A 16,068-nucleotide genomic window follows, 5' to 3' on the forward strand; every position below is an offset into this window, starting at 1 on the left:
ATGCATCCTTCACAATCTCTAGTCTTTTTTCCATTAGCTGAAGCATCTCCACCTCCTTTGGCCTGGATGACAGAGAGCTGACTATGTAGCCAGCCTGTTGTACTGGTCCTGCTAGCAAACAGTGCCTGGAGAATGTTTACCTGCAAACCTCAAGAAGGTTATCACTCCTGAGACAAAACATGTAGGTAACACATACTCTCCTGGCTGTTGTTGAATCAAAGTGATGATGACTACTGTGCTTATGCCATATTTAAGAGTGATGCTGTTTACTAACCATGTTCAAAGAGCCTATGACAGATCAAATACATCCGTAATGAACTTGGATACAAAATGGCTGTTATTGTAGGTAGGCATTATCCTGCTTGATTCCCAATGCAGTTGCAACAGAATGTACTACATATCTTCAGTCATCATACCACAGTCAGAGAAAATGAATGCCAAACTTGGTGGGCCTAGGTGGTATTCATAGAGGAGTTATGAAAAAACTCCAAGTGGCTGAATTAGTAATTGAAGTGTGTTATCTCTTGCCAAAATTATACTTGAATACTGGGAGCCAGTGCTGTAATCAATAAAAGGTTCTGGAATGTCAAGGAAAATATAGTTTCATGAGCTCAGTATATGCACTGAGCAGTTAGTGAAAAGTCTAAGAAGGGACATCACTATGAAACTTCTCGACCTTTCTGGTAAAAGTCACCACCGTTTTTGTAAAAAGAATTCTGGACTTAAAAACCTTTTTGAGTTCTTGGAAGAGGCCAAACACAAATGGAGATGAGGGTGATCCAGCATATCCAATCTACCTGGAATTCCAAAAGATTTTTGGCAAAATTTCTGATCAAAGACTTTCAAATGTAGTAGGCAGCCATGTTATAAGAGGGAAGGTTGTTTTAGGATAACTGATTGCAAGAAAAGAAATGTGTGGCAGCAGAAAAGCAGCCAGTCTTCACTATGCCAGTAATTCACCAGTGTGGTGCCAGACCTGTACTGTTCTCCATGTTTATAAATGATCTGAAAAGGGTGGAGCACTGATGAACAAAAGTTTGCTGCTAACATTCTAAATTGGCATACAGAACTATGGCGTGTGAAATGACTGTAACCAATCAGGGAGAGATGTAATTACAGGCAGCTGCATGAAAACATCAGTTCATTGCTAAGGTGTTGAATATTAGGGACTATTGGGGAAGCAACACAGTGCAAAACAGAAGTCATCACTGTACTGTCCACAGCTCGAATGCTATGTATCATTTGGAGACTGTGTATGGAAATGGTAAGGTCTCAGATAAAGGAAACAAGACTATTGCTGAGAGTGGTTGACTAGGAACTGGCTATGACACCTCAATGTGCAAAGTACTTAACAGGGAATATGATAGTGGCTTACACAATTTCAAGTGGATGGACAAGATAGCAATGGACTTATTCACATTATCTTCTCCTTTGGGAATGAGGCGCCACTCAATGAAGACTGTGGGTCCTGATTCAAAGCGAATAAAGTGAGGTTGACAACATGACAGTAAAATTAGGCCAGCCAAATTAGACTTGAAGAAATTCTTATGTTGAAAGTAGTGGATGTTGAGACACTATGATGGGGGATGTGAGTCTCAGCTGTGCTGGTGTTACTTCTACCTAGGTATCTCCCTCTTTCTTTTGCTGTTACATGTCCTTAAGAGACAGATAATCCTTCTCTGTAGAAGCTTTCCTCACAGTGGCAAGGAGCTTAGCTTCCCCAGCCTTCATGTCCTTTTTTTCCTGAACTTCAGAGCACATTTCAACTATTCTCCAAAGCACAGCACACAAGTGGTGCTGGCCACATCTGGTATGTCAGCCAGGTGCCTTATACAGCAGTCCTGCTGTCTTCTTGACGTGTCCCTTGATGCCTTGCTGTCTTGTTGACCTCCAGAGGCACAGGTGAGAAGATTACTCTGGCAGAGCTGGATCTACCCTGAGCCAGAGTGAGCAGAGGCATTCCTACAGTCATGGGGTGGAGGCTTGCTCCCTGCTGCTTGGGAGGTTAGGCAGAGGTTTGCAGCTGCTGTGCTTTGACTTGCCTTGCAGTTGCACAGCAGAAGCATGGTGGTGGTGAGGCAGTCTGAGCCTCTCTCTTGTTCTAAATAAAGAGCTCATCCAGCAAAACAACCAAACTGTTCCAAGCCAGGTTTAACTTTAACCCAGAACTGATCCAATCCACTCCAAGGTCACACTTGCTTGTGACCGTATGAGGAAACAGTGTGACCACACAACTGGGTAAAGGGAAAGGCTAATCTGCTTCTCAGGTACAGCATATGTTTGAGCTGTTTGTGAAAGCTTGACAGAGTGTACATAAAATACACTGATTTTCATCTCCATGGTGCTTTCTGAATGTTGCACTGATTATATTTTAGCATCTAAACTTTTAATCAGCAATAGATAGGGAGAGTTTTTTTGTTCTCTTAGTGTTTGAATTGCAAAGTTGGCACTGGTCAGGAATATATTTATTGTGAGCTGAAGACAATCACCTTTATACCAACCAAGCCTCCCCTTCTCTACTCCCTCCCCAAAAAAAGTTTAAGCAACCACCTCCACCCTCCTAGGCTATATGTGTTCACCCCACCACTACCTGGCTGCACAGGCAAATAATTGGCTACTGAAGGAACTGAATCAAATTGAATAAACAACCAGCCTAGTCTGACTGCTTTGTTAGTTGAAGCAAAAGAATGCATGCTAAATTCAGGATAAAGATTTCTAATATAGCTACACAGAGGGAAAAAAACTTCACTTAAATAACTGTGAGCTCCTTGAATAGTATTCTCCAGAATCTGTCACACATCGTAGAACCTCATTAAAAAAAAAAAAATTCTATTTATTAAAACTTCTTTCTCAAGAAGCTTTCAACATACTGCAGTATCATCTAATTATTACTTGTGTCATTGCCAGACCTCCATTGTTGCCACAGGTAAGAAAGATCCTTCATTGCAGCCTGCTTTGCCAACCTGCAGGTGAAGGCTAGAAGGGAGAAATGGTCAAGAGGATCAGCCCTTTCCTTCACAGAGAGTTGTCTGGTTGTTGGACAGCAAAGAAAAAATGAAGAAAGTACAGATGTACAAACAGTGCTTGGTGCACTTCTGATTAAATAATGACAAAAAATAAATCTTGTCCCCCAAAAGACAGGCTATATTAAGAATGTCATATTTTAGATATTTAAGTCATCTGTGAATCATGAGCAGTCTCTGCGGTATTATACAAACACACTGATCTTTACAACATACAACCTATAACCTTTGTCCTCCTGACAGAGCACACGTAGGTCTGTAAGAACATGAACTGGATGCCTTTTCTTCATATTACTCACTCCTGTGTATGGAGCAGGAAGCATACTAGTCTGCTTAGCAATATAAAGGGAACAGACTGTGGTAAGAGTTCAGACAGGCTTTTGTGAAGATGGTGTAACTCTTCATTCCAAATTCTTCCAGTGAACTCTGGCCTCTTATGTACAGTTATTTTCCAGTAAGGGTGCTAACACTTTCAATTCAGTCATAAATATGCAATTATTGTCAGGAATATTTGTCAGGAAACAGGAAGAGAAAACTGTTTATGTCCAAGAAGCATTTGTAGTCCATGTCATCTAGAGCTGTAAACTCTCCGCTTCTTAAGGAGACATAAGAAATACTATCACAAAATATCCTACTTTCATTGTTCTCTAAACAAATGTAAATTTTACTCTACCTATTTAGACATTACAGCTACAGTTTTCATGCTTATAATTAACTGTTAGGAATATCATCTTTGTTATGTGAAGCCAGGCAAGCTGAACTAGTCAAGCTGAACTACTTTTGAAGTGCATGTAAAAGGACAAAAGAAAGCACCAACTCAAATGAGTTATAAAAAAAAATCTTATTTAGATGTATTAAAAAATACAAGGCATGTTTTATAAAATCAAACAGCTATCCATCAAAACTTTGTTGTATATCCCCATATAAGATCATGTACTGGCAAATGTTAAGTAACAGTGGATAATCTCAACTAATATTTTATCCCAGTGCTAGCTGATAACAAGATCAGCTTGTCAACTCAAATAGGATAACATTATACGTTGCTGCTACGTTAGTATTTACAGCAGAGTAACTTGGAAAACAATATATAAATTATATTATGCCCAAGATAATAAGCAGTCTAATCCAAGATGGTGAAATGGATTCTCCTCTACTTCTCTCTACGGCTTCAGATGATCTTCAGTGTAAGCAGGTACACAGAGCAAGGTCCTATACACAATCTATTCAGATGCTTAATATATTACAGTTACACAAACCACGTTTTTCTGGCAATTAAAAATATCAACAATACTGCATAATATTCCAGAGACACTTCGCTTTTAAGCAACTTCTATATTCAACAAGAATGTCTTCAGCCACAACACACTTCTAGGTCAGCAGCATTTTTGCACAGCATCTGAAATGTCTTTTTTAGCCCCGGTTTTCCAGGAAGATGTATCTGCTTATCATTTCTACACAGGATAAGAAACTGTCAGTTCCAAATTACAGGCTTCAATGTAATTAAAATGCAGAGGTGTTTCTTCAGACTCTCTTGTACAAAGTAGGTCCGTTGTCACTGACATCCTTTCCTCAGTAATAACAAAACTTCACTTTTCTAAGATTAAACTCAGTAGGTTGATTTGGTCCTACTTGAGTTTGAAGAATAAGAACTTGATTTCTTGGGGTACCTGCCTGATGAGAGAGACACTTGCATCCTCTGCGTAGTTCGCACACTTCGGCAAAGAAGAGCATATTTCAGGTTGTCTCTGAAGTCTTTTGAAATATAATAATAGATGAATGGATCGATACAACTATTCAAAGTGGAAAGACACAGCGCAGTTATGTACCACACATACAGATGGCTCTGGCTGTAGGCTTTGAGGAGCGAATAGTGCACAATAATCAGCACATTGCTGGGTGTAAAACAGATGAGATACATGGACAGGACTACAAGAATGAGTTTGATTGCTCTTTTTCGTTTCTTCCCAGTGCTTACATCTATGATGGAAGCACTCAGGGTCTTAATCATTAAAATGTATGCAACAGCAGTGATGATAGCTGGGATTAAGAAGAGTCCAATTGCAAGTGAGAGAAAATAAGTGAACATATCATGAGCCAAAACATTTTCAGGCAACACATCATGGCAGGTTGTGATGTTAAGATTTGAAATATATACCGTCTGATTAACAAGATACAACGGAATGGTGCCCAACAAAATCAGTATCCAGATAGCAATGGAGATACCCAAAGCAATTTCTGATTTCTTTTTTGAATTCACTATGGGGTTCACTACTACCCAATACCGTTGTACACTGAGACATGTCATAAAGAGGATGGAACAGTACATATTTCCATAGAAAAATCCAACAAATACTTTGCAGAGACCTTCACCAAATAGCCAGTTATTGCCATTTAGATGGTATGAAATCTTCAGTGGGAACCAGACAACAAAAAGAAGGTCTGCCAATGCCAAGTTAACCATATAAATCACAGCTGGATGTTTCTTCTTTGTTCGGAAAAAAAAGACCCAGAGGGCCATGGCATTGCTTGGCAAACCAATTATAAAGACAAAGATATAAACAATGGGAAGAAAAACTGTAGTCAGCTTTCCTGTGAGGACTTCTGCTACAAATTCATCCACCTTGTATAACTCTTCAGAATTGTTTGCATTTGGAACCTTCAGGCCAATGAAACTTCTTCCTTTTGGTTTGACGGATCCATCTTTCTCTAAAATTAAAAAAAAAAAAAAAGTTGCTGTTGGTGAAGTACAGACTTTTTGCCGTTTTAAAAAAATAAACTAGATTCAGTGATTTATTCTGAACATTTACATACAGCCTTATCAACAGAAAAATTAGGACTGATGTTCAAACACTTGACATTCCCTTTGTTTTAAATTTATTATCCAAAAGACAACTTTTACCCCTTCAAGAATTCAAGGACTCTACCAGAAACCAAAACACTTTCCCATGTCACCAGTGATATTAGAAATGCCTTGTTTTTAAAGTACCTTGTTAGAATGAGCTGTCGGGTGCTCCTACCACCTGCACAGCTACAGTAGAAAAGGTTTCAGCTACCCCAGGGCACCATTAGATTTTCACACAGCAGTGCCAGATCACCTGAGTGCTGGGACTTAGAGAACTTCACAGCAGGCTAATTTAATTGCAGTGGAGCTTTGCCCGTTTAGATGGCCCAAAAATCAGGTATGCAGTAAAAAGAGAATATACTATGTTCAGGCAAGCTAAAATTGAAAGTCAGAAGGCCGTGTCCAAAGGCATGCACAGATGATCTCAAGGGAACCCCACACGTTACAGTGCATCTGAACAGAAACTGGGACACACTAACTCTGTGCATGAAGTTGCAATACCGTCCTCACCCGGGATCTCCTTCAAGGGAGACGCTCTGTGGTTTCTGCTGGAAGTATCAGGTGACAGAGCTGACAGCTCAGGCTGCTCCACACACAAACTACTGTCACTACAAGCTTTGCTCTGCCTCTTCAAATGCTGACAAACCATATGGCTGAGCCAGGTGCTCCTGACTGCTCAGTCCTGTAGGACAGACTTTGGATAGCCCAGTTTGGAATCCCTGCACACACAGCACAGTCCTCCTCTGCTGACAGGCTGAACTGCATAAGCAATATCCTGGAATGCATATCATTCCAAAAAGTCGGACATCCACCTGAATGTCTGAAACTCTATGGACATGGAAGCTGACTGGCTTGGGGAGGATTATTTCTAAACTCAGTTTCTATTAATATTTGTGGATTTATTTAGCCAAAGCCCCCCAACTGGAATATAAAAAGAGTCTTTTTGAGCACCAGAATGGTGCACAGCCATGAAGAACATTAAAGCATGGCCCCTTTGTTAATAAATAATGGATACATTTTCCAAGCGAAAAAATGCCGACACCTGACATTTTAAAGAATCCTTATATAGGAAATATGTAAATACAGAACTGTGTTTCTCCATATAGACTCCCCAAAGTAGCCCACTTTAGACAGCTGTTCTTTGCAAATTATAACTGCAAACCTCTGATGTACAGCATTAGACTCCTGTCTAGACCCTGCAACCTTCTGAAGATGTATACAGAAACACATATAGTGACACTCCTCAGAGTTTTGAATTAAATTAACCTAGATTCACTTGAGCACTTAAAAATCTCCAGGCCTGGGCAGTCTTCACTGAAAAACTGAGGTGCAAGAAAACTTTTTGCCTGTACAATGACATGGACAAATCTTTGCAGTAGACTGCATGAGGACAGAGGCTTAAATTATACCAACAAAACCACCATCCTAAAGAAAATTAATTCGAATGTCAAATAGTAATTTTGGTCTCTATGTGGTGTAATTACAACAAAGCAGAATTTCTGCTTAAAAATTCTACATTCAGACATTCAAGCCCCACAATCACATCAGCAATACTGTTCAAGACTGCCAAGTTTAATTACAATGCAGCAATCCTAGTTGCCTAAGCTGAGCTGTGAATAGGAGAACCCATAAAACCAGCCTAAAGGACATAGCTTACAGATACCAGATACTGAAATGACAATGAGCTAAGCAATGCTGATTTTCTTGGGCTTACAGCTTAGCTGAGAAAGTATGTAGGGTCTGCTTTCAAGCATCTTCAGGATCTATGCTGATGGCAGGATCAGGATACAGTAATAAAATGCACCATACAGTGCAATGTTAAGCACCTGTCCATCAGAACGTGTTCGATCAAATCAAATTGCAGTCATGCTATTTTTATTCCGTTCCAAAGACTTAAATTATTGTAGAAAACTAGAAGAGTAAATACTACCGCTTTGCTTTTAGTAATGTTTTTTGATCCGATATAAAACAATGCTTTGTGATTGAAGTTCAGAGGTTAGGTAGAAAAAAAAAAAGCCCAAAGTGTTAGTGTGAGGCACTACAGTAAGAGCTACACTAAAGTGGATGGACAGGACTTTGTATTGCAAGAGTGTCAGAATGGAGACAAACGTTTGTTTTATTCTAGTTTTTTATTCTAGTTTTTAAGACATAGTGATTTCAGAGACCAGGTCTTGTTTTTATGCTGACTTCAATTCGAGCCTTGTAAATTCTGACTACATATACTGGACAGCTTTTTTCAGTCCAACTAACAACCTGCACACATAAGGAGACAGTGTCCTGTTTCCTTGCAGTTAACACTCCCTCACCGAGCAACCAATCCTTTGTTAGGTATGTGCATTTCTACATCCTTTTCTTACTCTTTCACCACTTGCCGTTTTCCATAACAATCGAGCTCTTTTCCAGGACGAGTTTCACCCTGCTTGACTCACATACAGAGAATGCGGTTGACTTGCTAATCTGCCCACGGGAAAAGCATACTCTCTCTCCTCCCACAAAAGACTGTTTCAACACCTTTGCCATTTGTCCAGAAGATATAACCCACTACAAACCAAACACAGGATTACGCCTACCCTGCAGACACAAAAGTGACAGCAGCACCGGAGTATCCAAAAATTAACTACTTAACTCATGGTAGTAATACTCCCAACAGGACTAAACGTAAGATTATCTTGGTTTTTGGATCTGCAACATCCCTCCCTCTTCCCCGAGAATTCTTAACTCCTCACTCCGTCCAGGTCAGACAATTAGGCTATTAAATCGCAGTTTAATTTCAGGAACTCCGCTCTGAACAACACAATTTGCAGCTACCCAGCATCTATCCCTTGAGAAAACATGACGTATGCTTGGCTTCAATACATATATAATGTATACCCTATGTTTAGCTTCCAATATTTACACAATCTTTACGCGTATGACTTTACTAGGTAAATAAGCCCGGTATGAAATATAGAAGGACACAGTGCAAAGGAATGTACAGATATGGCAATGGGGTTTACTATAAAAGGTGGTGAAAAATTAACTTCATGCAGTGAAATATTAATATGACTGACTGTAGGTTTGTGGGGTTATTGTTTGTTGGTTTGTTTTTTTCCCTCAGACTGCACTTATGTTCAACACGCAATAACACAGGCTAAAAATTTAAAAAGAATCCTAGCTTTTTAGATCAGGGAAAAAACCAAGAACACGGTCTTTAAAATTTGTTCATGTTTATCGTAAGGGGCGGCGGGGCATGAAGGGGGCTACAAGGAGAGAGGCTTTTTACAAGGCAACTAAATGACAGGACCAGACGGAATGGTTTTAAATGGAAAGAGAGCAGCTTTAGACTAGATAGTAGGAAGAAACTCTTGATGTGAGAGTGATGAGGCACTAGAACATGCTGCCCAGAGAAGCTGTGGATGCCCCATTCCTGGCAGTGTGGCTGGTCTAGTGGAAGGTGTCCCTGTCCATAGCAGGAGGGCGAGGGTTAGAACTAGATGGGAGCTTTACGGTCCCTTCCAAGCCCGATCTTTCCAGAGTTCTCTACAAGGCGGGTGAAGCCAAGCCCCACGCGTCCCTCAAGCCCTGAGGGGGCTGCTCATCGCGCCCGGCTGCTCGCCCGTGAAGCGCCTTCCCTCCCCGCCGGGGAGCCCTGCCCGCGGGTGCCGGCAGCCTCACCGCCTCTCGCACAAGTTTTCCGACCCGCAGAACCCCGCCCCGTGTGCTCCGGGCTCTCCGAACCCCAGCCAGGCCGGACACCTGCCCCGCCGTGCCCCCGCCCGCGGCCGAGGGGCGGCCGAGCCCGCCGGGGGTGCCGCGCTGGCCGCCCCGCTGATCCCAGCTCAGCGCCGCTCCGCTCCGCTCACCTTCAGCAGCGGCGGCAGCTCCCAGCAGCGCACACAACAGCAGCACCGGCAGCAGGCGCGCAGCCATCCTCTCACCGCGCTCCGGCCGCCGCCACTCCGCCCGCACTGCCCACCAGTTTCACCTGATACCTGAGCGGGGCGGGCCGGGGGGCGCAGCCGGGCTCAGGGCCAGCCCCGCGGCGGGCGGGGCCGGGCCGGGCCCTGCCCTCACGGCGGAGCGTGGCGGCGCTGTGCCCGAAATGGTGGGAGCCGCTCACCGCCGGCTGCGATCCGCGCAGCGCTAAAATGGCGGGTCCGCCCAGCCGCCGCGGGCTGTTGGTCCGCCTCAGGCCGGTGAGGGGCGGAGCGGCTCCCGGTGCTCCCGGTGCTCCCGGCTCTTACCCCGCGTAGCCCACCGGTGTTGTCCCCTTGCCCTCCCGAGGGCCCTGCCCCGGTGCTGCGCTGTTAACGGCCCCTGCCGGCCCTGACGGTACAGCTGAGCAGCGCGGCCACCGCTGCGGTCCGTGCCACACCGCTGCTGGAGCGGAGCGGGATTGCTGTGGGTCCGGCAAGGCGCAGGAGAGTTTAGTGGGAGTGTGTTGCTCCAGCTGCCTCGTAACATGCTGTGTTGTGCGTTCCAGGTTTCTTACTCTTTCGTGTTACAACGTCACAGAACTTTGGAAGCTTAGAACAGGTTGGAAGAGGCCACAGAGTCACCTGGTCCAGTCTCCCTGCCCAAGCAGGGTCCTCTGGAGTGTATTACTGGGGATTTTGTACTGTCCAGTCAGCTTTTGAATACTTGTGTTAGAAATGAGATGCTTGACACGGCCAATATATGGAGCTGCTGTTCAATTTAATAATTAATTAATTAGCGTGGTAAAGTGTGAGCAAAGACAGTGCGTTGGGTACAGTGGAAGGATCTTCCCTTCTGACTGCACACCAATTGCTGGACTTGCTGGTATTTTATTGTCTATATTCATACATATTCATAAGCTTTTCTCAGCAGTTTCTATTTCCAATTTTTAACGTCACTATTCAATACCTAACAATAGTAAATCTGTGACATTGGTGTTTGGTTCCTATTCAGTTCCTATGGTCTGTTGTGATCTATTTTAAATTTCAATATCCCAGGATGTACATCCAGGATATGTATCCCAGGTGGTGGGGTCCAGTTTCCAGATGTGGGGTCCAGCTTCTATTTTCCAGGTCTATCAATCTTTGATAGTGATGTTCAGTTTTCCTTTTTCAGGAACCACAAATCAATGAGCTGAAATCTTTTCTTCCATATCCAGGATGTTTTTCTACCAGTCTATGAGAAAGCCTATTTACATTCTAAAACTACAGTTTAAAATTCTAAAGTTATAATTGAAAGACACTTATTACAGGATAGCTTGAGATTTACAATAGGTAATTGCAAGCAAAGTTTGTTCAAAAACCTTCTTCCGTGCTTTCCTTGGTTGTTTATTAGAACTCATCTTTATAACTGTCCCATGGCCATGTTCTAGAATTACAATTACACAGATTCTTTTTATTTCCCTGACACGAAACACAACTTTGTATTTCACACTTGTAGAGAAAACTCCACACATTCTCGGGTCAATCTGTTCAGTGCTCTGTCATCCTCACAGTAGAGAAGTTCTTGCTGATGTTCAGGTGGAACTTCCTGGGCATCAGTTTCTGCCTGTTAATCTCTTACCCTGTTGCTTGGCACAGCTGTGAAGAGCCTGGTCCATCTTCTTGGCAGCCTCCCTTCAGATCATTAAAGACATTGATGAGGTCCAATCTGTCAAGGGCAGCTGCACAGCGCTCCCAGGTATCAGCCACTCCTTCCAGCTTTGTGTTGTCAGCAAACTCTCTGAGGAGGCAGCTGGTGCTTCATCCAAGTCATGGATGAACAAGTTAAACAGCACTGGGCCAGATATGTCATATATGGGTTACATTTGTCATATGACAGATGGGCAGGAAAGTAATTGCTGCCTAACCCAGATGCATTTGTGGTACTGTGCTGGCATGACCCAGTAAGAAAGGGTAAGTGAGGGATGTTTTCACTTGGCAGCTTCACTTAAGCTTAGAATATGCTAACTTCCCTTTGGTTTTGCAAGTAGGGATTTCAGGAACAAAATTAGGCACAAAGCATGTCATTGGTGTTTTCTATTTATCTGCACAGATACGAATTTTGAAGGTTTTCATGGCTCTCACATCAAGCACACTGCTTATCAAATTCTGAAATTAAAACCATGTGCTCAACCCTGGTTTACACCTGCAGACAGTAATGCTCTCCCTGCCTTAGTTTTCAAAATGCTCTGTGTTCAAACAATGATAAAATTGCCTTTTTTTTTTCCTTTTTTGAATGACCATGATATGAATATACTCTGTTTTAAGTGGTTCTGAAAGAGAATTTTTTTTAAATCTTTCTGTGATGGTCATGAGATACAGCTGAGAATAAATGTCTGGGAGAACAGAGAGATGAAGGTAAATGGCACTGGGAACTTTGGAGTGCCAGAGTTGACATTAAGGGCCTCTTGTTTTTGAGTCTTTGTTAAAAGTTACTGCCTACTTAAAGCACAGTTCCTGTTTGTCACCTACACAGTTTATGGATTTCTCATCTGAGTCCCAGCCTTCTTGCTAAACACTGAGAAAGTCATAACCTATCCCTCTAGCCTCCCTCCCTGTATCTGTCTCACTTTCAGTGCTGTTTTATTTACTTTACCACTATAAATCTCATAGGCATTTAATCCGGCTTTTAATCACCTTGTCCAGTGAGCTGTAGTCTTCTCATCTGGCTTTTTATCTAGCCTCCCTTTACTAGTCTTTAGAGTTTCTCTCTCAGATCTCTGTAACTAAGGAGTGATCAGTCTTTCTCTCATCCAGTTCTGCTGGAGCCAGTGCTCTCCTGCCAGTGCCCAATTACAGTTTTCATTCTTAGTTCTCTCTTGTTTATTCCATCCAGCCCACCTTTTTGTCCCCTTTACATTTAAAGCAGACAGCTCTTTCTCTCTTTTGCTGGGATGCAGCGACAGTGGAAGGGACTGAGCACACGTGGGAAAAGTATTTATTGCTGTTGCTCAGTAGTGTCAGGTCCTGGCTGTCCCATGACAGACCAGAGCTGTAACTGGAGAAGCCCTGCGGCTGCGTGCTGCACGTGTCACTGCAAATGCATCTTCTAGAAATGCAGCTCTGGACTTTGCTCCAGGTGAGTGCAAGGAAACTATGCCAACACAGGTTTGTAATTTCTCATAGAGGTGTCAGAAGCATGTCGTTGATATGAAGATAATCTTCCTTCAAAGTCTTATATTAATATAAAATCATAAGATTCACAAACAATTAAAAATAGAGCTTATAAGAGGGTGACTTTAATATCAGAGATTTCTATCAACCTGTCTTGTAAGAGAGACCTCATTGCTGCCTTATGTAGAGGGAGCTTTTGAGAAAGGAGGGGAGAGAAACATTTTACCTGTAGTGATAGGACAAGGGCTAACATTTTTAGCTAAAAGAAAGGTAGATTTAAAGAAGAGATAAGGGAGGAGATTCTTTACTTTGAGAGTGGTGGAACAGCAGAATAGGTTGCCAAGAGATGCTGTGGATGGGGCATTTGTGGAAGAGTTCAAGGCCAGATTGAGTGGGGCTTTGAGCAACCTGGTCTTATAAAAGGTGTCCCTGCCCATGGATTGGTATTGCACTGGATGATCATTAAAGATCTTTTCCAATTACTCTATGCCTCTATGGCAAACTAATGGTCTTTGGCACCTGTAAGCAGGTCCTGGTGCTTTGTCTGTGCAGTGCCAGCCAGGTTTTTGTTCTGATTTTGTTCTACTCAATTTATTGAGAAATTAGAGTTCCTAGTTTACACTTTCAGAAGGGATAATATTTGTTATGAAGATTCCTCATGTATAGGCCATAAATTAGTTCTTCCTCATGACTTAAAAATTTTTAAATAAAAACTAGAAATGATCTTACCCCTCCTCAAATCACTAGGACATCTCAACAATGAGCAGTGTCAAAACTTGCTGATTTTAGATGTCTTTATTGAAGACAGCTCATTTGTCAAACCTATTTGCAGTCCTGACATGTTGTTTATCAAAGAGTTTGGAAAGAAAATTAGCAATTTGTAAATAAACACAAAACAACTGTATTCTTGTTCACACTTGTTTATCATTGGATAATAATTGAGGTAAATAAAACTGCCATAGGAAAGAAAAGTAAGTATGTGACTGTAGAGGCTTATGAAACCTTAATTGTCTATTACAAATTGGTAGTTTTTTGGGTTTTCTGCTGTACATTTCTTTCCTGTTACATATGTATATCAGCTATCTATATATGTCTCTGTGTCTCTTTATATAATATATATATGTATATATATAATACATATATATATATAAAATATATATCCTCCTACATTATACTATAATAATTTGAGAAAAAGTCTTTAATACAGTGACTTGAAGGGAGCTTTGACCTTGCACATCATTGCTTATCAAAGCATACTGAAAGCTGACAAAAGGTAAGTGAACAACAGCTCATAATTCCCTGCTCTGTCAATGTTTGTTTGGAGCATGTTGTCATGAGAGTCTCGTGCACCTTGGGACAAAGGCCATTACTGGAAATATACCCTCCCTTGCACTTTATGTAGCTGGTGAGTGTGATTTTAACACAGCACAGGGGCTCCAAAGGTGACCTTCTGGGATATACTCCTTGAGCCTTGAGTCATTTTAACAGCACGGTGATGTCATGTAATCATGGAGCTATGTTACTGGCAAAGATGCTTGTCACCCCTTTATTAATTGAGAAATGGATGTGGTTTTATTGCAAGGCACTTTCCAGTACTCGTGAAGTTTGTGCTGGAATAAATGGGTGGGAGCAGTTTTATTATGTTTGTTTTGTGTAGTTTTTTTGCTCCATGAGTTTCTGAATTGGCAAATATGTTTGTAGTGTGCTGCTTGTTTTAATTATACAGCTTGTCTGTTGGAGGGAAGGTAGAGGATGGTTGGTTGTGCCATATATCTAACACAAATAAATGGATTTTTTTTTAAGGAGCAAGAAGAACTTGGTTCTGGAAGGGAGAAGAAATAAAAATACTTTAACAATCAATATGTCTTGTAAGGCTGGCACAACACTTAAAATATCCTTCAAAGAGTGTGGCCAGTGCAAGTATTCTCAGAGGGAGGGTAAAGTTTGGGTCAAATGAAACTATGTGAAGAATTTAATTTAAAAAACGAATTCAATTTTTGATTCAGAAGAGCTGATGCATTATTTCTCAGTGCTTTAGCCTGCCCTCAGGCTAGCCACCTGTCTTCTTGGAAACCAGGGGGGTACCTGGGTACTAAGTTACAGCAAGACTGTGCTTTAGTAGTGCAAGACCAGGACTGTGGATGTAATAAGCATTTTTGATGACTCATTTCAACATGATGAAGTTCTTTATAGTTCTGCTTTCTGTATCTCAATCTTAAAATCCTCTGTGCCATCTTAAGTGGTTTCTTTTGCTTATTTTCCTGAGCCTTTGAACAAGTCTCTATTTCCTGCTCCAAGTTGGTTGGCTTTGCTGGCAGACTTGTTAGTTACGATGTAAGAGTTGTCACTAATGCCCTTGCTTTATGTATTCAGCAAGGAGCCTAGGAAACGAGAGATTATGGACAGCAGTTCTATATTTTCTGTTTCTCTGTGAACAAGGATCCATTTTATTTCACTCTATGTGGGAAGACTGTTCCATTCCCTCCCTTACCCCATCTACCCCAAGATTCTTGCAGATTTTTAAATTCTGGCCATGGAAAAAAATGTTCTTTATAAGCCTGTTGTGCTGATGTGTTATTATGTTGTTAGTACTTGAGGTGCCAATGTGGGTAATTTATGGTCTAGTAATTTATGGCATTTTGGGGTCACTGTGCTGGCAGAACATTTAGGTAGTATTGGTTGTTTTAGGTGATCTCTTAATGGTTACTGGGTACTATCCTGATTTTCCTGACCTTCTGCCAGCAGTGTTCTGTGTTTGTTTCTCTGTTTGGCTTTTAACGCTGTTTTTTCACCTTTTTAAAAAAGTGAGATCCAGGGATGGGGCTGGAGACATGAGAAGGAAATGTGGTTAAAATGTTAGGTATTCTCAGTGCCTGAGGGGTAGAAACACAGATAGCCCAAACCAGGCTTCTTGCTGACATAGAAGTACAGAGTTGACTCCTGTTCACCATGACCTTGCAGTGATAGAGGACTTGTGAATTAACAAAATAGTTTGGTCTAAGCAGAATGTAAAGCAATGCTTCTGTACTTGTGTCACCTGTCTTCAAGTGGCCCTGCAGCTACATGAAAAAAAGCATGTTAAGGTATCAAAATCAAGCAATTGAAAGTTAGGAGATCCACCAATCTGGGCTTTTGTTCAATCCTAATTCAGCAT

The 16,068-nt window shown here is 41.8% G+C and overlaps 1 protein-coding gene across 1 annotated transcript; it reads right to left on the minus strand.

Annotated features, from left to right (window-relative positions):
- Positions 1-3,845: 3,845 nt before the first annotated feature.
- F2RL1 (F2R like trypsin receptor 1) lies at positions 3,846-9,913 on the minus strand. The gene is made up of 2 exons (XM_063423100.1): positions 9,708-9,913; positions 3,846-5,729 (listed from the first exon to the last, which is right to left on the minus strand). Exons 1-2 carry the CDS (start codon positions 9,772-9,774, stop codon positions 4,630-4,632), a joined length of 1,167 nt encoding a protein of 388 aa, XP_063279170.1. The 5' UTR covers positions 9,775-9,913; the 3' UTR covers positions 3,846-4,629.
- Between the last annotated feature and the right edge of the window lie 6,155 nt (positions 9,914-16,068).

This window comes from Prinia subflava, chromosome Z, assembly GCF_021018805.1.
Source record: "Prinia subflava isolate CZ2003 ecotype Zambia chromosome Z, Cam_Psub_1.2, whole genome shotgun sequence".
Lineage (NCBI taxonomy): Eukaryota > Metazoa > Chordata > Aves > Passeriformes > Cisticolidae > Prinia > Prinia subflava.

Bases quoted from the DNA above. Each gene is read 5' to 3' on its own strand.
- F2RL1 (XM_063423100.1), bottom strand. From the start codon at position 9,774: ATGGCTGCGCGCCTGCTGCCGGTGCTGCTGTTGTGTGCGCTGCTGGGA. The intron at 5,730-9,707 runs GTGAGCGGAGCG...TTTTAATTTTAG, and splicing joins AGCTGCCGCCGCTGCTGAAG to AGAAAGATGGATCCGTCAAA.